This window comes from Puma concolor, chromosome A2, assembly GCF_028749965.1.
Source record: "Puma concolor isolate L17-30 chromosome A2, mPumCon1.1.hap2, whole genome shotgun sequence".
Taxonomy (NCBI): domain Eukaryota; kingdom Metazoa; phylum Chordata; class Mammalia; order Carnivora; family Felidae; genus Puma; species Puma concolor.
Genome location: NC_141668.1, coordinates 87,817,491 through 87,845,131, shown reverse-complemented (window position 1 = coordinate 87,845,131; position 27,641 = coordinate 87,817,491). Strand labels below are relative to the sequence as shown.

The following is a 27,641-nucleotide window of genomic DNA, read 5'->3' as shown; positions in this document are numbered from 1 at the left end:
TACAGGGCAGTTGTGATTCATGAGCAATTTTAGGAAATAAGTGATAAATTACTGTGGACTCAAATGAACAGAAGACTGTTAGTCAAATTGCAAAAGTTCTAACATATAAGTGGAGGCTGGATCTCCCTGCACGCTCAGAGATGCCCTGAAAGGTCCTCTATTTGCTATTTTAAACATCACTTAACCAAGGGAGCAAAAGAAAGAGCTCACACGCATATAAATCTTCGGCTTAAATGTACATATGCATGTATATATCTATTGATAGCCAAGTCTATATTTAGGTAGAATTAGAGAGCTGATACAGTTTTACAAATAAGCATAGGCATTTACAGTACACAGAAGAAACAGAAAACAGGTGAATCAAAACATGAAACGTACCATACTCCGGGACCTGCCCCGTCCCGCGCTTCAGCAGCAAACGGACCCTTCTTCCTCCCGACTTGATGAGCTCTATTGCTCTGGCGTGTGTCATGTCTCTTGTGCTTTCCCCATTGATCTCAATGATTTGATCTCCTACCTGTTAATTAAGGAAACATTAACTCAGCCAAGGATGGTTCTACTCACCTTGCATTTCCAACAGATTAGAAAAGCATCCCTTAAAGAATACTGGTTTCCAGAGAGCATCTGAACAATTTGATTGCAGCCCGCTGCTTCTCAGAAGCAGCTAATTCCTGGCTACATCTTGAATCTGACCACCAAACTTAATTTACCTTTACAGAAATTAAAATATCAGGCCATAAAGTTGGGGTGATATGTTACTTATTTTCAGTCAGTGTGGCAGAGGCTTTAATTAAATTTTTAGCATTTTTTTTAAAATTAGGGAATATGTTTGAAGTCACAATTCCAAACAAACCTGGCACCTTTGCTTTGAAACAAGAAGTAAATATTTTAAGGCCTTTTCATTGAACACAGTGCCAGCTTTGGACTTAGTGCAGCATTTAATTCAGCATGCTGGATGAGATGATCGGTTTTTGGGCTTCTCTGAGAATTTTTATCATGCATCATTTAAATTCCCCTGGGTGCTATTGTGATATCGCCTTCTTTGTAAATATGGTTGGTTGATATTCAAGTTTGATGATGAGTTTTCCATCACAGTTGTTTGAATTAAAAATGAGATCTTCCATTCTCCACACATGACTAATGCCCTTGCTAAATCTTTGCCATGCTCGCACCTGACTGCCAGAACCGTTTGGTTAAATACCAGTCCCTCTTGAATTGTTAGAAATGCCCAGGCTTCATAAGCAATTCCCATTTAGCCTCTGTGAATAGTTAGATGGAATAAAGAGGTTCAACCATGAACACATCAGGTAACTCCCACAGTACCATTACTGTCAAGAACCTTTGAATTAAAATATATTTCATTTCAGTGGAAGTCACTTAAGATAAATTGGCCAGGGAAAGCACCATGAGTTGCTTTGCAAAAATGTTATTTTAGTTGGTACCCTAAAAGCAGACCTCAACCTAAACTCTATAATGCAGACAGAATCGTGAATAAACTCCCCATAGCAGAGCATTATCAAGATGGGTGCCGGGCAAGAAGAGGAATAAAAAGTTGCCATCACAATGGCAAGACAGCACTAAAATAAGACCACTCCCCACCCCCAAAATGAGGGGAAAGAACAAACACATGTTTGTAATATCTTTACAAACAGAGATATTACAAACAGAGTAATATCTCTGTTTAAAGAGGATTTTCTAGGGGTAAGGACTTCAGTGCAATGAAGGAAAAGACTTCTCTTTCCACTTTGTGTATGGTGGTCTTTGAAAGTACGGCTTTTGGGCAGTGGCAGAAGTTTACCCCACTGGTATGACTTCCACATTTCAGAGAAGAATGATGAACGACAGGACTAAGTTAATTTGTTTTAGGGGCAATGTTTGCAACATTTTTGTTCAGTTCTCCTTAGTTGTCTCCTTTCCCATAAGGCACAGGCACAGCCTGAATTCGAATAGCTTACCGGAGGCCACTGTATCCAAGCCAGAGGCAGAGATGGGGCCAATTATTGCTCTCCCAGCAGTTCCCACCCATGACTGAAACCTCATGGCACAGTATTAAATTGCAGAAGTAAAATGAAAGCTCCAGTGAAGTTATAATAGAATCTTCATTCTTAGCCAGACTTTTCCTCTGAGCTTCATACTCATGCATCCCCTTGAACACTACACATCTTTACCTGGACGTCCAATAGGCACCTCCAATTCAACACCAGCAGACTGGGCTTAGCATTTTTCTCCCAAAGCACTTTTTTTTCTCTAAATCTGGTTAACGGTACTACCACTCACTCAAGTGAGAAATCTGAGGGGCATGCTGGGTTCGCTTCCTCTTTCTGACCTCATTTGTAACCCATTGCTAACTAGTGAAATTCAGGTATCTACCTGGATTATTCCAATATTCTCCTGTCACTCTCCCACCAATATCTTCTTCTTATTGTCACTGGAGTCATTCTTCTAAGAGAAGTCTCCCCAAGGCTTCATGACTATTGAGGCATCCAGGGTTTTCCATATGCTACTGTTCTCTTTGCATTCTCTTCCCAATAGACCTGTTGATCTCCCACTCTTCCTCAAAGCCAGTCCAAGCATCTTCTCTGGGATTCCTTCCTTGACCCTGTCTTCTTTACAAGCAGATGTTTCTAATATTTACATTCATTTGTCACTGTATCCCACTCTAGTATTTATCACATCTTGTTACAGTTATGCTTTTCTATCTTCCCTCCTAGACATGGACCTTCTTCACTCATCAAATGATTTCTGGGCACCAAATGATTTCTGTCTAGCACCATGTGCTAGACAGTCTACTAGGGTGATAAGATAAAGATAGAGATAAATGGTATAGTATCTAGTTGTCAGTCTAACTGGAGAGGAAGCAGGTAAATAAGGTTATTATTCAATATACCTTTGCTATGATGGAGATATTAACAAAGTGCTAAGAGAATAGAAATGAGGGACATCTAACTCAGAATGGGTGAATTGGTAGTCAGGGAGAGCTTTCTGGAGGTGGTGACATCTCAACTGAGTTTTGAAGTATCAGTAAGAGTTCCCCAGATGAAGGAGGAGGATGAGCATTCTAGGTAGAGAGAGCAGCAGATGCAAAGACCCTGAGCCTTGAGATCATCGTATATTTGGAGAACTGTCAGTTTATTCTGCTACTCAGGAGTTCAGGCTTTATTTTTAAGGCAACAGTAAGGCACTAAAGCTTTTATTTATGTTTTGATGTTTATTTATTTTTGAGAGAGACAGACAGAATGCGAGTGGGTTGGGGCAGAGAGAGAGGGAGGCACAGAATCTGAAGCAGGCTGTCAGCTGTCAGCACAGAGCCTGACATGGGGCTCGAACTCATGAGCTGTGAGATCATGACCACAGCCAAAGTTGGACGCTCAACCGACTGAGCCACCCAGGTGCACCAGCCACTGAAAACTTTAATCAGCCGGTAACCTGACCCGGGAAGCAAAGTGGTATCTAGAAATCTCCCTGAGTCATCAGTATGGAGACTGGACTGGAGAGAAAGTGGGAGATTAAAGAAGGGTGCTGAAGTCTGTGAGGTTATCACATTGTCTATCAAGTGGGAAACTGGGAGGCTGTGGGGAAAGAGACAGAGACCAAACATACCATGGTCTCAAGAAGCAAATGAGGGCAGAGACTGTGTCCCTTTTAATGATGTATCTCATATGAGATGCACTGTAAGTATTTGTGAATGAATGAAGCATTTACACATGGCTTATCTTGAAAATCATGGGAGAAGGGGTTATAAACACTCTTGGCCCCCAAAACAACCGTGACAGCCACCTTTGCCTGAGGACACTTCTGTCTTGAGACTGACAGTGCGAGAGTCATGTAGAGGGCAAAAGGAATCTCGTGGTGTGATAGAAATAGTCATACATCATCTGCATTCTGGTCCCATACTTGAGAGACTTAGAAAATTTGATGTTTTCATTCTCTTGTGCATTTGTTATGTTTCCTTTTCCCTCCTAAGATCTCAGGAAGACCAAGGGAACAAAACTTAGCATGGGAGGGAGAGGTGGTGGGTTGGAAGACTACAGGGGTGGTTGAGAAGTAGAGGGTACGAGGGCTGCACAAGGGCTGGACTGACGTCTCTGGTGCAGGAGTTTCAGGGACGGGGCTCCGGGAAGAGTCAGGGGTATTACTTTTATTGAGTTCCCAGGAGCATGACCTGACCTTCTGGCTTGGCAGATTTCTATACTTTTAGATTTGACGCAGGGTCCCCTCAGAGGGAGAAGAGGATGCCTCTGGTGCTGGTTGGATCAAGGATCCTTAGTTTTCATCTAAGACTTTCAGTCTCTCCCAAGCCCCTCCCCAGACAGGACACCGGAGGATGTAGTATGTTGATTTTCTGCCTCACTGGAAGCAATGGAAGTTTTTGAATAGTCCAGGATCTTACCAAATTTGGAACAAAAATTTTTGGTGTGTGTGGAGGGGATGCTGGTCAGGTAAAATGATGGTAATGCTGTCACATTAGTGACAAAGTGAATCTTGCTGTCACAAAGTGAATCTTACAAGGTGTTCTGGGCAGATTATAAAAGTGGGCCAAGTCATTTGGACCTACTGCCAAGGGTAGCAACAAATCCAACAGACTTAAGAGCTGTTTCTCTTTGCGAAATGACAGAAATTATAAAAAAGGTTTAATTTTTATTTTTACTCCACTACTAGTATTATGCATAGTTGTTTCTTTAAAAAAATTTTTTTTAACGTTTATTTATTTTTGAGACAGAGAGAGACAGAGCATGAACGGGGGAGGGTCAGAGAGAGGGAGACACAGAATCTGAAACAGGCTCCAGGCTCTGAGCTGTCAGCACAGAGCCTGACGTGGGGCTCGAACTCACGGACCGCGAGATCATGACCTGAGCCGAAGTCGGCCGCTTAACCGACTGAGCCACCCACGCGCCCCTATTTCTTTTTTTAAAAAATGTTTATTTATTTTGAGAGAGAGAGAAAGAGAGAGAGAGTGTGCGTGAGAGAGAATGTGTGTGAGTGGGGGAGGGGCAGAAAGAGAGGGAGAGAGAATCCCAAGCAGGTTCTGTGCTGACAGCACAGGGGCTCAATCTCATGAACTGAGAGATCATGACCTGAGCCAAAATCAAGAGTCGGATGCTTAACTGACTGAGTATCCCAGGTGTCCCTGAATAGTCGCTTTAAATGGGACTCTTCAAATAAATTTCCAATGTGAATCCTTTTGCTTTCATCCTTAGTATCTGGACGTATAAGGAGTTGAATATGTCAGGGGCAGAGAGGTTCTCTGGTTACCTTCCCACCTTGTGGCCAAGGGGTGGCCAGTTGAAAAGCATCACTTTCCTACCTCACATGCAAATCAAATGAGGGAATTAATTTGATAAAACCAGTGGAAAATTTGCAGTCCTTTAAGGGATGAAGAAAAAAAGACCAGTTGTGATTCTGATACAGTCTTCTCTTTCTATACTTTGTTACAGAGCTCTCTTTAGCTGAGCTACGTACTAAAGTGGAACTTTACAAATGTCCTCCACTTGTTCTTAATGAATTTTTAAAATATCAAGTTCTAATTAGAATTGAGAGAGAGATGGGAAAAGGAGGGGTGTGGGTGGAGGGAAGAGGGAGAGAAAAAAAGAAGTGGGGAGAGGGAGACTCAAAGTTCACAGATGTGTGTGTGTCAAGGAGATGTCGAATTTAGGAAACTAACCAAAGGACTTAGAATAAAATTCCAGGCATTCATTTTTTTTCCCCATGGAAGAAATATTTATACCTGTAGTCCTGTATCTTGGGGCAACTAACAACCCTACATCAATGTCTTAGGGGCAATGAATGAGATGAGACTGCCCCCTCTCACAAACTGATGACTGGCAGAGGGGATGGCGGGAGTGGGAAGATGGCCAAAAGGGGTGAAGGGGAGTGGGAGGGACAGGTGTCCGATAATGGAATGAGTAAGTCACAGGGATGAAAGGCACAACATATTGTAATACTGTTGGATGGTGACAGAGGGCAGCTACACTTGTGGTGAGCATATAGCACATTGACTTGTTGAATCACTATGTTGTACACCTGTAGCTAATGTAATATTGTGTGTCAACTATATTTCAACTGAAGATAAAAGTCACTCTACTGAAAAAAAGAAAAGAAAGGAAAAGAACAGAAAAGAAAAGGCTGCCCACTCTCGGCATAGCCTAGTAAGTTCTGCATTTCTACTCCTACATTTCTGTTCATATATCATGGCAGATGTTTCGTTAACAAAGCTATTACCAAATCCTTGAACTTGCCAGGGGCCCTGTGGGTAAAGCTTTTTCTCTTCTTATTGGAAAACCAAGGCAGGTAAAGGTAAAAGTTTCAATATTTCTTAAGCAGTTAATAGTTCAAGATGTAAGAAAAAAACGTAAACTCTGTACCGTATGCACTTTTGTAACCAAGTTGTATAGAATGTATTTGGTTTGGCTCAATGAAATCTTTAGAAGAACTGATTAATCCTGGAGTTACTTTAGCCCTGAGTCACAGACGTTCCCACTCAAGTCTTACTCCGACACCGCACAAACATGCTTAGCTGGCTGCAATCAGTTAACCCCCCTCTTACTACTACTGCACCACAAGAACCTATTTGTATGATCATACATGACTGAAACCCTAGATTATAATTAGGTGTGAGGATTTGAACTCTGTGAGAATTTAATACCAACAAGTAATGGATATCTCTATTCTTTATTTCATGGAAGATTTAGCTGTGGACTATTTTTGTGGCTATTGATCTGAGGCCTGAGGTTAGTGAAATTCTTCGCTTATAGTCTGGCCTTTCTTGTCGACTTCAGACCCTTCTTGGGCAGGGGAAGTACCTACTGTCTTTGTGTCATCTACACAGCTCTTGACAAGTAGGCCCTTGATTACTTGCAGTTGAGCAAAGGCTTTGCTTTTCAGTTACAGCAGCCATCTCTATTCTCACAACATAGTTCAGCTTTAGTACGTCTCAGCATACCTTACTGAAAGCTTTCTTGAAATGCTGCCTTAAGCACTTCCAGCAACACCATAACAATTTCAACAGTACTTAGAGGAGGCCACATGAAGTTTGAGTAATGGTGACCTACAAAAATTGGTAGAGACAGGTAAAGTAATGGGAAACAAATGCTAAAGGATTGAGAGAAAGTAGAATGGAGGCTGAGTCTGAACGAAAAAATCATAACGTGCTGGGAAAAAAATCTGACTGAGGGTGTTTGCCTCTGCCTGCCACAGGCATCATCACCAGGTGCTCTGACAACAGGACACATGGGCATTGATGGCCCTGCTGGAGCAAAGGGACAGGCTGATTGTCAACTTGATGGTGACCTTTAATATGTAATGACTGTTTTCACGATTAACTTTTGTTAGATATTATTTATTTAAAAAACATTTTTCAATGTTTATTTTGAGAGAGAGAGAGAGAGAGCAAGCAGGGGAAGGGTGGAGAGAGAGAAGGACACAGAATCTGAAGCAGGCTTTAAGCTCTGAGCTGTCAGCACAGAGCCTGACACGGCTCAAACTCATGACCTGAGCCGAAGTTGGACGCTTAACCCACTGAGCCACCCAGGCGCCCCTGTTAGACACTATTTAATAACCATTGCAGTAAAGTTTTCAAGAGATTATGCTGAGTGTTTTGGCTAACCTACCTGTTTCTTCCACTAGACTGGTGATTGAAATAGATGATATCCAAGTGCCTATTATAGGACCTGGCTCTTGTTACAAACCGTCGTGCACGGCTGCCTCGGCAAAGGCACAGGAGCCCATCAAGTTAGCAGGTTTTTCCAGAGGGAAAGCTTCCAACCCAGTTGGAAACTGAAACACATGTTTGAGAGCACCAAAGTGCTGTGACTTTTATTTGCCTCAGATAAGGTGTATGTTGAAAACAGAAACTCTCTTTCTACTATGCTCTACAAAATAATCACTAAAAGGAAAGCATCCCAACATTTCTCAAGAAACTTCATCTAAACACAAGTGTGAAATAGCCCTTATTGATTTGCAGAAGGATCCTTAATCAAGGTGATGCCGGAGCATATTCTCGCTGAGAAGGACCGTGAAAGTGAGGGGAACAAGTGGGAAATAAGGAGTTAGGGGCGCTGCAGAATTCTGAGGGTTATCCCTTGAGGCGAGGGATGTACCCTATTTCATATTCACCCTTCAGAACAGACTTAGTCACAGCTCAAGAAATACTTCATCTTTGACTTGGGTGTACTGCTCGGGGGCAGGGGAGTGCCTTGGCTGGTCTTTCAAATCAGGGGGTCACGCTTGGTGGATATTCAGGGTGAGCCCTTCATTTGGGAGCCTCCATTCCTCATTCTTACTTTTCAAATCCTCTAAACTAAAACATGTAAATATATGTGAAATTTAAGGATGATGCAGTGCCCAGTTGTAGAGGTCAAGTCTAAATTACAATTTGGTATCTGTCTCAGCAAACCTTTCTTTTTTCCTTGTCAAATATTACCAATACTAATCTCATACAGAGAACTTTATTAGATTGCTTCTTTCTAAATCTCCTTACTCTTCTAGGGCTTTTCATGGGTGTTGATGGGTCTTCATGGGTCTTGAAGTCTCTTGGGTCTTCAAGACATGGGTCTTCAAGTCTCTTGCTCCCCTGCTCCATGCACGCTCTCTGATGATCTCTTCCTGCTTGCCTAAAGTAGTTCTCTTTCTGTATCCATTGTCTAGAATCTGCCCCCCACCCTGAAAGTAGCAGAATCCTACTCATTCCTTCAGACACACCTCAGGTGTGACCTCATCCAGGAAGCCTTCCATGATCCCTTCAGTCTGGGCTGGGTGCCTTTCCTCAGCATTTCTTTCAAAATGTTGAGTTGTGGGACGCCTGGGTGGCTCAACTGGTTGAGCGTCTGACTCTCAATTTTGGGTTAGGTCATGATCCTGGAGTTGTGGGATAGAACCCTGTGTGGGCCTCCACGCTGAGTGTGGAGTCTGCTCAGGATTCTCTTTCTCTCTCCCTCTGCTCCTCTCCCCTGTTTGTGTGTTCTCTCTCTCTCTTTCATTAAAAAAAGAAAAAAAAAAGTGAAAATCTTGGGGTGTGCCTACCTATACATATTTGTTCAATAGAGGGATGTATCATTGAAAGAAAAACATTTTCAGAAGATGTTTTTTTTTTAACTCTTTGCTCCTTATTGTGTAAACCAAATTTAAACAAGATCCATAAAAACATTAAACTTGCTTTCATAATATATGTCAACCAGGTTTGACCATGATCAAATAATATGAAAGGTATGTAAGTGCCTTGTAAACTCTGAACTATACAAATGCAATCCTGGATTATTAATTCTCATAGTTATCACCATCATTGTCATTGTAATGGCAGAGGAGAGAGAAAATGAAACACAGTGGTAAGCTTTTAATAATGAAACTAGGAGAGATGGAGCTGAGCTACTGGGGCTATTTAATGGGAAAAATGAGGTGAATGTTTTTCCTAAAATATCACTGAGAAGTAAAAAACACACAAAAGGTCTTCTGTTCATTTGGTAAGTTCTGAATTTTAGGAATTCCTATAGAATGTTGATGCCATTTTTCTATTTTTATTCTATCATTTTAAGATATATAGCTCTTAGAAAAAGAATCTCATTGAATGTTGGACAGCTAATCCAAACCCTAAGCCAAGACAGAGGGATAACTTCTATTGTGCTGACAGACATGAATACAAAGAAAGATTCTAAAGACAAGCTGGTTGAAACAAAATATTTTCTATGAAGGAAAAAATAACCACAACCTTTCCACTTTCATATGACCGTTTGACTGCTCAGGCAAGAAGAAGAGACTGGGGAAATATCTTGAAATTATCCGCCTGAGCAAGAATAGAAAGCTATCATTGGCAGTTCAGCTAGTGGCTCATCCAACTGCCCAGAAATCACTTACATTAGGTCATGAAGTCAGTTTCCCTATTTGATTGAAAAGCAACCAAAACGAAATCAAAGAGGAAACTTTGTATTGTGGACTCCTGTGTAGGCTGTCATTTCCCTTCCCTGGATGTAACTGAGAGAAAATGAGGGATAATTATTCCCCATATTTCTAATCAGATGCAAGCATTAGGCTCTGTACTATGACTGTGACATTGGCACAGGGTAATTAATAATCCTTGGTTTTTCTGAAGCCAACCTTCTTGCATATTGTGTTACATTCACTTTCTGTGTGTGCCACTTCCAGACCTGACACATTAACAGTGTCAACGAGAGTGTGCTAAGGCATACCAAGATGGGCATATCAGTTAGCTGGGATTTTAGAAGGCAATGTAGTGACAGGTGTGGGCAGGGCTTAGGTGTGGGCAGAGGTGTAGGCAGGGCTTAGGAAGCAAAGAGGGCTGTTGAGCCTTTGAAGGTGGGGACTGTTACCACCTCTGTCTGGAAAAGCCTGGGAGAGGAAGGAAAGTTTCAGGGATCTAGTGAGAGCTGGGACCATGAAAGAGCCTGACGAGAGCTGCCATCATAGAGGGATGAACATTTCCAGGCCCAGAGCATGGAGGCTGGGAGCAACAGGGGAAAGAAATACCTCTGTGTGGCAGACAGAATAATGTCCCGCCAAAAGATGTCCACATCTAGTCTCTGGAGTCTATGAATATGTTACCTTACATGGCAAAAGGGACTTTGCAGATGCAACTAAGTTAAGGACATTGAGATAGGATGATCATCCTATCCTGTGTTATCTTGGTGGTCCCAATCACAAGGGTCAAAATCAGAAAGAGAAGATTTAAAGATATAAACAGAGGTAAGAAATGAGAAAAGATGCCCCACCGCTGGTACTGAAGATGGAGGAAGGGGCTATATATAAGCCAAGGTGTATAGGTGGCTCAGAAGCTGGGGAAGGCAAGGGAGTGGGTTCTCCCCTAGAGCCAACAGAAAGAACCAGCCTTGAATTCAACCCACTGAAGCCACTTTAGAATTCTGACCTCCAGAACTGTAAGAGAATATATTGGTGTTGCTTTAAGCTACTAAGTTTGTGATCATTTGTTAGAAAACGATTACACTTTCTTTCTTCCTGCCCTCTGATCTTCTGCTCTGCTTCTCATCAGTGAAATCCAACAGGAAACAATGGGCAAAAGAGTACGTGTGATGCAGGCAGGAATCAGTTCCCCAGGATACAGAATCGAGAGAGAAGGAAAGGCAGTGAATTCGAGAGGAAGAGGAATAGAAGAATAGATTTTAAAACAATGGATGAATATGACATATGAAGGCTGCTGTGATCTGAATGTTTGTATCCCATCAAAATTTGTACATTTAGATCCTAACCCCCAAGGTGATGGTATTAGGAGGTGGGGCCTTTGGGAGGTGATTAGGTCATGAAGATGGAGCCATCATGGTGGGATTAGTGCCCTCATAAAAGAGACCCCAGAGGGATTCCTCACCTCTTCCACCATATGAGGACACAGGGCCAGTTAGCAGGCTCTCACCAGACACTGAATCTGCCTGTAACTTGATCTTGGACTTCTGGCCTCCATAACAGTGAGGACTAAATCTCTGTTTATAAACCACCCAATGTGGTATTTTGTTATAGCAGCCTGAACAGATTCAGACAAAAGCTTTAAGCAATAATTCAAGAATAAGACATAAAAATCAGGTGGTGGTAACCTTGCCCATATTAGAGAAACTAGTTTTGGAAACCTTTATTCGTTTAAATATTTCACTTTTATACAAATACTCTCTTAAGACAGCATTATAGGTTAGTGACTTCAATGTGCTTTTTAAAACTGCTCAAGATTTCAGAGTTGCCTTTGCCTCTAGTCAGCTTCCAGACCCATCAGTTTTATTTCCACTCTGTTGTCAGCAGCAGCTGCTAATTTCCTATTTCTCTTCCCTGTGTTTTCCATTCCCTATTTCTCTCTTCTCCCTCTTCTTTTGGTCCATATGGTTGCCACAAGTATCTTCTATTTTTATTTATTTATATATTTTTAACGTTTATTTATTTTTGAGAGAGAGAGCACGCGTGAGCATGTGTGAACAGAGGAGGGCAGAGAGAGAAAGAGAGAGAGAGACCAAAACAGAGGTGAGCTTTAAAAAAATGTTTTAATGTTTATTTATTTTTGAGAGAGAGAGCAAGTGTAAGTGGGGGAGGGGCAGAGAGAGAGGGAGACACAGAACCCGAAGTAGGCTCCAGGCTCCTAGCTGTCAACACAGAGCCTGATACGGGGCTTGAACCTATTAACTGTGAGATCCTGACCTGAGCCAAAGTCAGACCCTCAGCCGACTGAGCAGAGGTGAGCTTTAAAAGTTGCTTATGGGGGCACATGGGTGGCTCAGCTGGTTAAGCGTACAACTCCTGATTTGGGCTCAGGTCATGATGTCACAGTTTGTGAGTTTGAGCCCTGCATGGGGCTCTGTACTGACAGTGTGCCCCCATTAAAACATTTTTTTTAAAGCTCACCTCTGTTTTGGTCTCTCTCCCCTTCAAACACCTCCCCACCTCATTCCCTTCTTGAACAGAATCTAAGCTCCTTGGCCCAGTGTGACGATCCTTCAGGACATTGTTTCCTCCTTCTTCCAGCGTATCCCCGCCATTCTCCTGGGTTTAATCTGGCTGGCTTCTCATTCCTTCATTCTTCATTGGGTTCTCTCACGCCTGCAATTTTGCTCTTGCCTCACCCCTGCTAGTCATTCTTACCGTTCCCCTGACGCCTCCAATCTCATCCTATAGTCATGCCCGTTCTTCAAGTTTCCTCTCAAATTGTCCACAAAGCGGTCTCCAGTCACTCCAGGGGAAAGCCGCCCTCCTTTCTCTCCACATCGGCTGTGCTTTAGCTATGCCGCTCTTGCAGCACTCCCTGCAACCCTGCCTCTCATTCTAGCTGTTTGTGTATTTATTCATTCCACCACCATTTCTCACTTCCGCCCTTACTGAATTATAAACTCCTAGAAACATGGATGGTATCTTTGCACCTTCTAGTAATAACTAACACATTGCTTTAAAAATAATAGATAATAATGGGGCGCCTGGGTGGCGCAGTCGGTTAAGCGTCCGACTTCAGCCAGGTCACGATCTTGCGGTCCGTGAGTTCGAGCCGCGCGTCAGGCTCTGGGCTGATGGCTCAGAGCCTGGAGCCTGTTTCCGATTCTGTGTCTCCCTCTCTCTCTGCTCCTCACCCGTTCATGCTCTGTCTCTCTCTGTCCCCAAAATAAATAAACGTTGAAAAAAAAAATTAAAAAAAAAAAATAATAGATAATAAAAACTTAAATTGTAGTGGGGACCAAAATTGGTACTGTGTAAGATACAGCATGATTAATGGAGGAAAGAGTCTTTGGAGGGAGTCTTTTGAGGGTGTGTGTGTGGGGGCACTGAGAGAGTGAGGGCTTTAGGTCAGAACGCTTTGTGGTGTCTGTGCCTTGTTCACTATTGTTTTTCTACTGTTGACTAAGGTGCCTAAGCGCAGAATAAAAGTTTCATAAACATTTCTTAAATGCTAGCTACTGCATTTTGGCCAAGGCTAACCTTGAATTCCAGGAGAGGAAGGGCTTCACAGAAGTCCCTGATACACGTTACAGTATGAAGATGAAGAAGTGTATGAAAGTAAACATAATACAATCTTTTAACTTGCAATAAGAAATAAGCTTAAAAATAGCAATGCTTCCCAGCTGAAGAAGACCCAGCCACAAGGTGGAGGCATCTCTTTTCTTTTTGGTGTAACCATGGCTTTGCTGGCATAACTGGACAAAAGCAGACATATTAATTTTTGTATTTCCTGAGTCCTGTGAGAAGCACTGGGAAATACATTCATATGAGACTTATAATTATACTTCCCAGTGTACAGCTCCAGGGCAAAGATCACATTTTACTCTTCTAGAATATCCTTTGTAGCAGCTAGCACAATACTGTGTGTGTGTGTGTGCGTGTGTTTGTGTGTGTGTGTGTGTGTGTGTGTGTGTGTGTGTGAGAGAGAGAGAGAGAGAGAGAAAGAACTAGAACTAGAACTAGAACTAGAACTAGAGAGAGAATGGTTGGTTGATTGATTTGGGGGTAAAGTAACTAAAGGAAGCCATTGCTGATAATACAACCATGAAAGCATACTCAGGGGCATTGAGGGCAAGGAGCCCATCCTTTTAATCTTTTATCTCTGTTTTTTTTTTTTTTAAATTTTTTAAATGTTTATTTTTCAGAGAGAAAGAGAGAGAGATAGAGAGAGAGAGAGAGAGAGAGAGAGAGAGAGAGATGGAGCACAAGTGGGGGAGGGGCAGACACAGAATCTGTAGCAGGCTCCAGGCTCTGAGCTATCAGCACAAAGCCCAATATGGGGCTTGAACCCAGGAACCATGAGATCATGACCTGAGCTGAAGTTGGGACGCTTAACCAACTAAGCCACCCAGGAGCCCCTGTCTCTGGTTTCTATTATCTTTACTTAAAGGTGAAGACTCTGCACTTTAGGGGACAAAAGGAATTTGCAAAAGCCCCCAAGCTTACAGGTGGAGGTAACAAGACAAGATGCATGTTCTCTAATGCCCAAACCCAGAGCTCCTCACTCTTTATGAGGGTGCTTTAGCATTGTTGAGAAAGACACAAGGGTAAGTTTTTACTAGTTCAGAGTTAAAGGTTCCTTCTACATGAAGATGTACAAAATGTTTGTGATTATTATTAACCTTTGGGATATTGTTTAAGAATACATCCATAATCTTGTGTCACAAACAGCTTTGTAGCCTAGGTTCACTCAAGCATGAGTAGAAGAAGGAAGGTTTGATTAAAGGTGTAATGAAAATGCCTATAAGTGTGAATAAATCTAGCTCTGAGTTTGTAGGTCTGAACTTCCCTGATCACTTGAACATCTTCTCCTTGAATACATGTTACTTCCGTAGTGTCAAAGTTTCAGATCAACAGAATAATGGGTGTCCTTGTGTCCGATTTTAACATGCATAAGCAGTATGTCAACAAGGCAGCAAAACTCCCATCTCTAGGGGCGGCTATTTTTGTTTCATTATGATGAAAAAAAAACCAGTCTTTTTTAATAGCTTAATTTTAAGACAGCTCTCCAGAGTGTCTTTACTCATTGCCACGATCTTCAGTTGTACTGGCAGTGAATGCGTGGATTACAATAATTTTTCTACCGACATGCTAACACTGAATAAATAGAAAGTTGGACTAGCATTGTATCACTATCATTTTGATGCACAAAATAAACATTATCCACTTTATTTTCTTTTACTATTTGAAGTCACATTTTAATTACTTAGATTTTACAACTAGGAATGTAGCCGAGTGTCTAAAAATCTTGTTTCTGTTCAAGTTAATTCAGATTGTCCATCCATGCATGAGAACAGCTGAGCTATGAAATTGGGCAGCATGTTTTCTGGCAATAATGAGGAGATAATATTCCTTAGGAGTATTTAAGTGACATCACTATTGATAGGTTAATTGGAAATAAAAATGTAAAGCTTTCTTAAATCACTAGAATAAAAAGCCTCTGGTTTATCGTAGCTTCGAAATGCACCTTTTGAACTCTCCCCACTTTGCAGTTGAGGCTAATAACTGTCTGATTAATGTAAATATGGCTATTCTCAGAGTTCCACATACATCCCATGGCAAATTAGCCACTGTCAAAAGGAGACTTTCCCACTTAAATCTTGATTCACGTTTTGTTCCGTCTACTCCTTTACCAAATAACTTGAGAGGCAACTCCTGCATCCAGTGAAATGCATGGGCAGATGGGTGGAAAAAAGACATGCAGTTTGAAGGGAGGTCATGAGACTTGAATGTAGTTGGGCATCTGATATATGAGACACCCTCCATGTTCAGAGACCAGAGTACCCCTTGCTGAAAGTTACTGAGTTTCATAACTAATTATTTTGAAAAAAGACAGCTAAAGTGATATTAGTCTGCCATGTATCCTAACTAGACTCAAATTATCTTCAGCTCTCTGTGTGAACATTCACACTTCTGCTACTATACATATGCATTTAGATTTCTGTCCCTTTACTAAACTCTCAATTACCCAGGAGCTTATTAAGCAGTTGTGAACTGCCCAGATGAAAAAGTTGACCCTTCACAGTAATTAGCGCTTATTGAGCATAGTTTTATGCCAAGTATTTTTCAGGCATGTCAGAAGCACTATCTCATTTAATTCTCAAACAAACAGGTGAGCAAACATAAACTCTACAAAGAAAAATTCAAATTAACTTTGGGAAGTGAAATTCTAGCTAATACAAATATATATATATTTTATACTAGGAGGAGATGAATTTATGAATAATGCATAGTGGGTGCCATGAGTACTAAGGTATCAGGTTAATCTTTGCATGTTTAGTTACTTTGAGCTGTTCCATACCACTGGCTGTACCCTTTAATTTGGGTTAGCAGGTACCTTTAACACTTGGTGTAGGTGGACATCCAAAAATGAGTTGGATCCACTTCATGATGCTTCCCTGATCCTTCCACTTCCTTGAATGTATTTTTTGGTTCTCTGTCCTTGGTTCTTGCATGAGTGATGGCCCTCATCATCTCTTCCATTCAGCTTGCTTTCACTTCCAAGTAATCTTTGGGTATCTCTAGTGTGGCCTCTCCAATCTGCCTAAGTTCACCACTTTATCACTATTTATTTATTTATTTATCTATTTATTTTTAAAATATTTTATTTTTAAGTAATCTCTACAACCTACATGTGGCTCAAACTCACAACCCTGAGATCAAGAGTTGAATGTTCCACTGACTGAGCGAGCCAGGGGCTCCATCACTACTTTTTTTTTTTTAAAGTTTATTTATTTATTTTGAGAGAGAGAGAGAGAGAGCACTCATGAGCAGGGGAGGGGCAGAGAGAGAGGGAGAGTCATTCTTATGTAGGCTTCGAGTGCTGTCAGTGCAGAGCCCAAGGTGGGGCTCAATCCCAAGAACTGTGAGATAATGACCTGAGCTGAAATCAAGAGTCAGATGCTCAACCTACTGAGGCACCCAGGTGTGCTCCCATCACTACATTTAAAGGCTGACCCCTCCTATATTGTCTCTATACAGTCTCGCATTGTTTTTGGTGTGATGCTGTCTACTCATTTTACAAATATAGGCCACTTGGCATGAAAAAAACCTCGATATAAATGTGTGAATTGAAACTTTCAAATTCACCATCATTTCTAGAAAAACAGTTCTGCGGGCTATTCTGATGGAGAATCTTTGGTTTCTGATCACCTTTGTTTTCCAAGGATATCATATGGCAAATGTCACTTGTTTGATTGAAGTGCTTCTAGTCACTGAGGTAAAAATGTGTGATTGATTTATTTTTCCAATAACTGCTACCAGCTGTGCTCTGTTGACCTCCCTCCACCCCTTTCCTGCTGGGCAGTATTCCAATTCCATTATCTTTTAACACTTTCAGCTATTAAAAAAGTATAGTGCAGCTAGCATTGCAACCTTCCTTTCAATTAAAAGCTCCCCCTTCCACAGCAGACTAGGCTGAAGGCTTGAATCACTCACATGGGGAAAGGGGCTTATTCTCTCTTTCCCAACCCCTCCCTCTGTCTCCTCCCTCAGTCTGCTAGAGAAGCTCTGAGAGTGGGTGGTGAAGAGGACCAGTATTCACCTGAGGGATGGAGAATTACTAGTAGCCAGTCAGTCTTTCTCTTTATGTTGCTGTTCTGTGTGCCAGTTCTTGGCCATGTGTTCACTCTGTGCCATGGACTGCCTTAGGTGCTGTGGATATTATGGGAATCAAAGAAGATAAGATTTCTGACCTCGGAATTTAAACTCAGCAGATATCCAAATGCTGCCTCTCTCCTAAGGATGCCATGGGTCATTTCTTTGGAAGACCTGATGTGGAGTTTGTCTCTATATTGGGAGACATAGATGAGGTTGGCCTCCTCCTCATCCATTTGGGACTCCTTCCTCCACTATGGGTAATGCAATCTACAGCCTCTTTCAGCAGGAGTCCCACTGGCCAGAAAATATCCCACCAGAAAGGTGGTTTAAGCCCCAAATCACCTTCTGTAGTGTCTACTCAACCCATTGGTGATGGTGGAGTGCAGGCTGCCCCAGAACTCCTGCTTCTTGCTTTCCTCTTTCTCTCCCTTTCCCAGCTCATCAATATCTCTACTGATTCAGTAGCTAACAATCATCAGCCTCCCATGGGGTAGAAGGCAAGGGTGGATCAAACACTCCCAATCTTGAAGGAGGAGAACAGGGCAAGTCCAATGCCTCTTTTCCTCATGGGGGTTGGGGTGGGGAGAAGGGATGGTTAGTGCTTCACAAACTGTTTTCTCCCAAAGAGAAACAGGTACATTGGGAGAGTGTAGGGAAAGACAAATCAGTAGGACTAGTTCTGTGAGACAGCAGTTCCCAGCAGGCCACCCAGGGAAGTAGCTGGCTTTGCTATTGATGATTCTCTAAATCAGGAAAGATCTTACGTCATCATACTGCATGGAGAGGAACAGCAGGATAACAACAGGGAGTTGAATGAAGCATATGGATTACCTATTAGTTTTACTTATCAGTGAGACTTATCAGTCTCACTTTGGATAATTGAAAAGTCCTTCATGGCCAAATTTTTCTAAAAAAAGTGGGTTACTGACTAAAATGTGCATAAATGTGTTTATTATTAGAACCTAATATACCAGGTTCTATTCTGACACAATTTGATTTTTTATTTTAATCAATCAATTAATTAAAATATTTTATTTTACTATTTTATTTTATTTTATTTTATTTTATTTTATTTTATTTTATTTTATTTTATCTTCTATAGGAAGAGTGTGTGAGTGGGGGAGAGGGGCAGAGGGAGAGAGGGCGAGAATCTTAAGCAGGTTCCACGCTCAGCATGGAGCCCAACATGGGGCTAGACCCTACGACCCTTGGGATCATGACCTGAATTGAAATCAAGAGTCAGATGCTCAACCAATTGAGCCACCCAGGTGACCCAATCATTGGATTTTAACAATTGTGATTAGTTGTATTAGATAACTTATTCTGTCACAACACGAAGGACAATGCAGGGTAGCAATATGATTAACAGCATGGGCTTTGGTGGGATCAGGAATCCTGGGCTTTCATCCTATGACAAACATCATTTGTTAACTCAGAGATGTTAGACAAGTTATTTAACCTCTGTAAATGCCAGTTTCTTCATCTGAAGATGGGGATGATAATGGTGTCTGTCTCATAAGATTGTTGAGATCATTTGAGATATACATATAAACTTAGCAAAGCACCTGACACATGGTAAGCATTCAATAATTGTTAGTTATGTTACATTTTATTCAATAGGAGACTTTCAAACTCACTTTAATCTTGAATATATAATTTACTAATGACAAGGGTTATATTCTGGACTGAAAGGTAACATTTGGAATTTGGGGCTCTCTGAATTTAGAGTAGGGCTTGGTAAACCATGGCCCACAGGCCAGATCCAGCCCACCGTTTGCTTTTTAAGTAACATTTTATTAAAACAATCATATTCATTCATTTACATATTGCCCTGTGGCTGCTTTTGTACTGCTACAGGAGAGCTGAGTAGCTGTGACAGAGACTGTGTGGTACACAAAGCCACAAATATTTACCATCTGGCCCCTTAGAGAAAAATTTGCCAACCCCCAGTCTAGAGCTTTAAGTTTGGTCAGGACGTCTACTTCTCCTGGATAACTTGTGCACTAATGGATCTGTAGGTAGGGTGCAGTTCACACTTGACTTTTTGAGAACCATTATCATATTAATAAATCTATTGAAAAATTTCATTTGTTTTCATTTAAATTGTGTAATATTTAAAAATATTTACAGAGCACCTGTCTGGCTCAGTCGGTAGAACATGTGGCTCTTGATCTAGGAGTCATGAATTTAAGCCCCACATTGGGTTCAGAGATTACTTAAATAAATGAACTTTTAAAAATGCTAAAAATATTTAAGAGTTAAGAGTTATGAACCATTCATCCTTGCTCTTATCAACCAGATTTCCATTAGGTTAATATTGTGTGATATTTGCCTCAAAGTATTTTGCATACAAAGTAATTTTGAAGAAGAAGACCAAAGCAGGAGACATCACAATCCCAGACTTTAGCCTCTACTACAAAGCTGTAATCATCAAGACAGCATGGTATTGGCACAAAAACAGACACATAGACCAATGGAATAGAATAGAAACCCCAGAACTAGACCCACAAACGTATGGCCAACTAATCTTTGACAAAGCAGGAAAGAATATCCAATGGAAAAAAGACAGTCTCTTTAACAAATGGTGCTGGGAGAACTGGACAGCAACATGCAGAAGGTTGAAACTAGACCACTTTCTTACACCATTCACAAAAATAAACTCAAAATGGATAAAGGACCTGAATGTGAGACAGGAAACCATCAAAACCTTAGAGGAGAAAGCAGGAAAAGACCTCTCTGACCTCAGCCGCAGCAATTTCTTACTTGACACATCCCCAAAGGCAAGGGATTTAAAAGCAAAAATGAACTATTGGGACCTCATGAAGATAAAAAGCTTCTGCACAGCAAAGGAAACAATCAACAAAACTAAAAGGCAACCAACGGAATGGGAAAAGATATTTGCAAATGATGTATCACACAAAGGGCTAGTATCCAAAATCTATAAAGAGCTCACCAAACTCCACACCCAAAAAACAAATAATCCAGTGGAGAAATAGGCAGAAAACATGAATAGACACTTCTCTAAAGAAGACATCCAGATGGCCAACAGGCACATGAAAAGATGCTCAACATCACTCCTCATCAGGGAAATACAAATCAAAACCACACTCAGGTATCACCTCACACCAGTCAGAGTGGCCAAAATGAACAAATCAGGAGACTATAGATGCTGGCGAGGATGTGGAGAAACGGGAACCCTCTTGCACTGTTGGTGGGAATGCAAACTGGTGCAGCCGCTCTGGAAAACTGTGGAGGTTCCTCAAAAAAATTAAAAATTTTTTGACATGCTACCCTATGACCCACCAGTAGCACTGCTAGGAATTTACCCAAGGGATACAGGAGTACTGAAGCATAGGGGCACTTGTACCCCAATGTTTATAGCAGCACTCTCAACAATAGCCAAATTATGGAAAAAGCCTAAATGCCCATCAACTGATGAATGGATAAAGAAATTGTGGTTTATATACACAATGGATTACTACGTGGCAATGAGAAAGAATGAAATATGGCCCTTTGTAGCAACATGGATGGAATTGGAGAGTGTTATGTTAAGTGAAATAAGCCATACAGAGAAAGACAGATACCGTATGTTTTCACTCTTAGGTGGATCCTGAGAAACTTAACAGAAACCCATAGGGGAGGGGAAGGAAAAAAAAAAAGATGTTAGAGTGGGAGAGAGCCAAAGCATAAGAGACTCTTAAAAACTGAAAACAAACTGAGGGTTGGTGGGGGATGGGAGGGAGGGAAGGGTGGGTGATGGGTATAGAAGACGGCATCTTTTGGGGTGAGCACTGGGTGTTGTATGGAAACCAATTTGACAATAAATTTCATATATTAAAAAAAAAAGCAACCCCCAAAAAACCCCAAAGTATTTTGCATACAAAATAAAATCTTATGGATAGAGCTTGATTCCCTGAATGCTTTCTGAATTAATTCCTTTCCCCCACAAAAGTAACCACTATTCTGTAGTTCATGCTTCCTTTTTTTTTATGACTTTTTCTTCATGGGTATATATCCATAAATAATATGTATCTGCACTTTATGTAAATAGCATTACATATATGAACCTGTAGTGGTTTTTCTCGCAATAAATTGTTTTCATCAGTGAATTATGTTGTTGAAATTTATTTTTGTAGAGGATATAGTTCATTCATGTTAACCACTACATAATACTCCATGCTACAATAAATATTGTCGAAAATGTCTCTTGGTGAATAAGAGCAAGAACAAGGCATACACAGCAGATGGGTGCTGATGTGCAGGGTGAATGCACATCTTCAAACTTATATCATACTGGCAAATTGCTCTGCAAAGTGGTAGCACTGATTTACTTTATCACAAGCAGGAGTAAGAGTTCCTAGCAGTGACTAAGAGTTCCCAGTTCCCCACATCCTTGCCAGTGTTTGGAACTGTTACACTTAACTTTTGCCAATTTAATGGATGTAAAATGCCATCTTCTTGCTTTAATTTTCTTTTTCCTGATATTGAGTATCATTGCAGATGTTTACCAGCTGTCTGGCTTTCTTCATACGTAAATTTCTTCATCATGCACTTTGTCCATTTTCCCCATTGTTTCTTTGTTATTAATTCATAAGAGCTCTTTATTATTTATATGTTCCAGGCAGCAAGGCTTTGTCCATTTTATGTATTGCAAATACACTCTTTTAATGTGAGGCTTGTCTTTTTACTCGGTTTGTGGTGTTCGGTCATAGAGACATTTAAGATTTTAATGGAATTACATTTATCAGTAACGTTCTTTTACGGTGGCTTGGGCTTTTTGTGACTTGTTTAAAAAAAATCCCTCCCGATACAAATAAAATAAACAATTTAAAATATTTTCTTCTAAAAGTTTTAATGGTTTCACCCTTGATCTTTAATCCACCTGGAGCTGATTTTTGTGTGTGGTATGAAATAGAGGTTTATTTTTACCTGTATGGATAACCACTTGTCCGAGCATCAGTTATGGAAAAGCTGCCCTCCACCCCTGATTTGTGATGCTGCCTCAATAGCACGTCAGGGCTCCATACCTGTCGGTCTTTTTCTGGGTTTCCCAAAGAGTCCCACAGGTCACCCCAGGGCCAACATTCCTATCATTTTGATTACTAGAGCTCTATACATGAATCTGGAATACTTGTAGGTCTGGAGATTTTTACAGTCTCATTTTTACTCTCATTTTCAAATACAAATAATTTCTAAAATCTTTAGGTTACATACAGTGAATAATTATCTGAATTTTGGGCTTAAGAACAATACCTACACTTTATCTCTCCACTTCACTTGTGAAGTATCATGAAATGCATTAAATACCAATTACTAACTCAAATATTTTAATTGTAAATTGCAGACAAAGGTTTAATTAGAAGTAAATCCATTAGCTGTTTAAGAGGTCTTTAGAAAATGAAAAGTATTTTTTTCCCAAAGAATTAAATTAATCATGTAAATGAAAGTGGAATTATTTTAACCATCCTGTCATTTTTTTAGTGGCATACTTAGGAAATGACTGGGTTATAAAGGGTTAACTATTTTTCCTTGGCCTCATATTGTATATTTTATAATAGTGGTCCATTTGATGCCCAATTGCCTATTCTAGCCTATTCAGGAGTTGGTTTTACCCAAGAATATGCATCAGAACTACCTAGGGAGCTTTAGAAACCATTTGGTCCATTTTCAAATTTAGATATTCTCAAAAAAGTTTTGAAAGCAATAATACATCACTAAAAAGGTAAGACTTTTGCCTCTCTACTAGAAGAACACTGCCACCTATTATCATGATCCATATAAAACTGTAAAGTATGAGTTCTCCCAAGCTCTTATTCCATAAGTTGCCTTGTTGCATCAAGAAGCAGTATCTTTGTTAGCAGAGATAGCTGTGATATACTTCTTTGCCCTATTCTCTTGGTCATTTCCAATGTATTTCTATTTTCTAGTTTTCCTTTTCTAAATGTAAGCTTTATTGGATCCCTGGGAGCTAAATGGAAAATCTACATGTGTTCATTTCATTCCAAGACATGTTGATGTGCCAAGGATAATGGGGTGGCCAATTTAAAAAGGCCAGCACAAATGAGTGTAAATACAAACAACCAAAAGTTAAAAAAAAAAAGTCTACAACTCACTGATTCCTACACTCTTCTTACAATGGATGACAACATTCTATGTTGTTTCCCATATGACAATCAGAGTCATTTTTTTCCTCAAGAGGCCTACTTTACCTTCAGAAACTCAAGGAACTTGGGCATGTGACATACTTATCCCAAAGGAGCATGCCTGTTTAGTACCTTCCTCTAGGGTCCAGGCTGGGGGGTCACTGTGTTGCACTATGCATGCCTCCCAACAGTGCTCCTCTTAGGGTATCCAACATCTACCGTTCAAGGTCACTATCTCCACTTCCAGCTGACATGCTTCCTATCTCAACTCCCAGTTGACATGCTTCCTTTTCCCTAAGAGTCTGAACCATGATCTGAATCATACAACTGTGCTTTCTGGGCTGGGTTGTGCTTGCTCCACATCTTCTTGGGCCACCTTTCTTTAAAACGGATTCCCAGACCTGAGTGACATCCCACAGCGCTGTTGACCTCTGTCCCACGTAGGACCCAGACACTTTTGTAGGACAAGTAACCAAAGCAAAAATCATCACAGGGTCACCAAAAGGGCCACAGGGATTAGTTACAGAAAACAAGGCAAGGACTAAAGCACACTACCCAAGTGTGTGTGCATGCATATACCTTTTCACTAAGCAGTGGAAAGTCTTTTGTAAATTAAACTTCTTCACTTAAGAAAGGCAATAAATGAAACATAAAAGCAGAGCTGCTTTGACTGAAATAGGGTGGGTATGGGGTAGTACTCCGGTTTCTGCTAACTTTATCCCCATCTTATTTCCTGGCTTCCATTTTTACCCCAGGAAGATCCTTTGGAGTCCTAGGGATTACCTTTTCTTTTAAAAAAAAAAATTTTTTAATGTTTATTTTTGAGAGACAGAGAGTGAGTGGGGGAGGGGCAGAGAGAGAGAGGGAGACACAGAATGCAGGCTCTGAGCTGTCAGCACAGAGCCTGATGTGGGGCTCAAACTCACAAACTGTGAGATCAGGACTTGAGCAGAAGTCAGACGCTCCTGACTGAGCCACTAGGTGCCCCCTGGGGATTACCTTTTCTATATGATAAAAAGGCATGTGGGGAAAGGGCCCCATCTTACATGTCTCTGTCCTGTTCTATGACACTCCCTGTGCTATCTGGAATTCTTCCTGTCTTTCTTCACATCTATGTGTTGAAGGCACATCAGGACCTCACTCAACTATTACATCCTCTAAGGACTGTCTCCAAGACAAAATTGATCTTCCCTATGGCAAATGGTCAGTGCTTCTACTATAGCCATAGGGACTGCATGTCTTAAATACGCTGGGACAATCCCAACCTCTAATATTAGATCTTAATACATTCTTGGACTCATTTTTTTTGGTCAGATCACATTTCAAGTTTTGTTTTACAAATATTGTTATGATCATTATAGCTCTTGTTTCGGTCAGCCTTATTTCTGAGTTATTGATAGATGCAGACATCATAAAGGATATATTTCTAAAGAGTAGGGATTGGGTCATTTCATCATAATCGTCATCCTCCCCCTTTATCATTGTCATCCTTAAAAAAACTGATGACCTAGAACACTTTAGGCAGTGTTGTGAACTTATACTAATTACCTTATTTAATTATTATAAAAACTCTGTAAGGTAGATAAGTCTTAATATTTATTTTGTGATGAGGAAGCTGAGGGCACCCAGCTAGGAAGTGAGTAAGCTGAAATCTGCCCAAACCAGGCTCTTCCCCTTATGCTACTCTGCTGCCCACGGTGCTTCAGAGTCTTTCTCTATATATTCCAGAAAGGTTTATTCTTGTAAATACTGAATATATACGTGCTCAATTGCTCTGAACTGAAAGCACACATGAATACATCTAGGCTGTGAATTGAAATATTTCTCTTTCATGCTTGCATGATTCAGAAAAGAATTTTATATTTGTATTTAGTGCCATCTTAACTCATTCTGGTGGTTGAAAAGCAAAGTGAATCATTGGGATTTTTAATTTACTGGCAGTCTGTGGCTAAGGAAACTGGCACCCCCAAAAACACAACAGATACTTCCCTGTGATTTGTGATGTCTGAGCCATGCTGGATTATCTGAATGCCGTCTGGGATCGGTTCCCCACACTGCTGAGGCCTGTACCTTGCTTCCTAGAACAGTGCCAGGTGGTGTACTATTAGGCTATCGCAGGACAAAAGAAAATAAACTGGCTGTAGGTTCCCATATTTCCTGACATCTAGGATTTTTTTTCCTGTCTGTGCTTATGAAGAATGGAGCAGGGGAGCAGCTTAAGAGAGCATCTGTGGAAGATGGGATGAGGGAGTGGAGGTGCCCAGCAAGATGAAGAAATAAGCCGTTATGCTTCTTGCCTGTGTTGTCAGAAGCACGGTGTAAGGGCGGGGCATTAGGAGGTGTTCAATTGCAATGACATTACAGCATCTGTGGGGGGCTAGGTGGCAAGTGTGCTAAGACAGTGGAGGACATGGGGATGATTATGACACACTATCACATATTAAAGCCTTTACAAAATATCGTATTAAATTTTACTACAAACGAAATGTCATGTTTAAACATTTTTTTAGGATGAATCTCTACCTCATACCATATACAAAAACCAATTCCTGATGGATTGTGGATTTACACATAAAAGGCCCATCTTTCAAAGTTATTTAAAAATACTACTTTAAGATAGCAAAGGATGTCTTAAAGCATAAAAATGCAAATATTATAAAATACTGATATTTTTGATTATACACGAATTAAGAATTTGATCTCATCAAAAGAGATTATAAAGAGAAAAAGCGCTGCCACAAACTAGGAAAAGATATGTGCCATACATATAACCCACAAAGATACAATATCCATTATGTGTAAAAATCAATAAGGAAAAGACAACAATAACAACAGAAATGTGGGCAAGAGACATCAACTTAAGTATCAGAGAAGAGGAAAATGAATAACTTGAACATAGAGAAAGATGTTCGTTAATAGGAAGAAAATTAAAACCATAATGATAGAGCATTTCACACCCACTATACTAACAGAAATTTAGCATTCATTTCATATGAAATGCCAATAAGGATATAAAGCAGCAGGGACTCATATACTGAATGTAAGAGTATATATATTGTTACAAACACTTTGGAAAAATTTCTGGTATTATTCAGTCAATTTCAATTTGTTCCCGGGACACGGAAATCCTCCTAGGAATAGATTCAGGAATTGTCCCCAAGAGAAAATCTTCCACATGCATTCCAGGAGAACTTTACAAGAATGTCTGTAATGGTGATGTTTCTAATAGTAAGAAATTGGAAACTACCCTAAAGCTCATCAACAGGAAAATGGATACATAAATTCATATTTATATTATAAAGAACTATGCATTAGTGAAAATGAATAAACTACAGTAATACACATCCACTCAGTGACTTTTGTCACAATGTTGAGCTCAAAAAGTCAAGAAAATACAAAAATAATAGTTCTGTGTCTATAAAGTTCAAAGACATGTGAAACTGAACCATATCTTGTTGAGGGGTGTATCTAAACATGGTAAACAATAAAGAAAAGCAAAGGGATGATAAATGCAGAATTCAGGGGAGGAGTTACCTCTGGCAGATGGGAAGCCTTCAAATATATTGGCATTGTGGTTTCTTAAGCTGGGTAGAGGTTGTATGGGTACTGTATTTTTGTTGTTTAAACTGAGCATATATTTCTATAATCTCTTTTTTACTTTGCTGTATTTTATAATAAGATATATATTCAAAAGTGTGCTTTGAGGGTGCCCGTAAGGGAGCCCTTCATCTGAAGGTGGGTGGCAGTGACAGATGTGGTGGGAATTTGCGACAGCTTCATGGGGTAGTCAGAACTGGGCCTTGAAAGATGAGTAGGGTTTTGAGGACAGAGATGGACAGAGAGGAAATTCCACATGGAAAGTGAAAGATGAGGAAAGACAGGGAAGTGTGAAATGGCAGTGCGTGTCCTGGAAGCAGCAACGGTTGGAGTATAAACTGTGGAAAGATGGGTAGATAAGGACAGAAAGCTGCT

At 40.6% G+C, this 27,641-nt stretch overlaps 1 protein-coding gene across 11 annotated transcripts in view; it reads right to left on the bottom strand.

Moving 5' to 3' along the window:
- MAGI2 (membrane associated guanylate kinase, WW and PDZ domain containing 2) overlaps positions 1-27,641 on the bottom strand; it is a 1,355,992-nt gene that overhangs the window by 76,655 nt on the left and 1,251,696 nt on the right. For all 11 annotated transcript variants that reach the window (XM_086696830.1, XM_086696832.1, XM_086696831.1 and 8 more), the window contains one exon: positions 379-517. In XM_086696830.1, the coding sequence (XP_086552956.1) occupies positions 379-517 (139 nt within the window). The remainder of the gene's footprint in view (positions 1-378; positions 518-27,641) is intronic.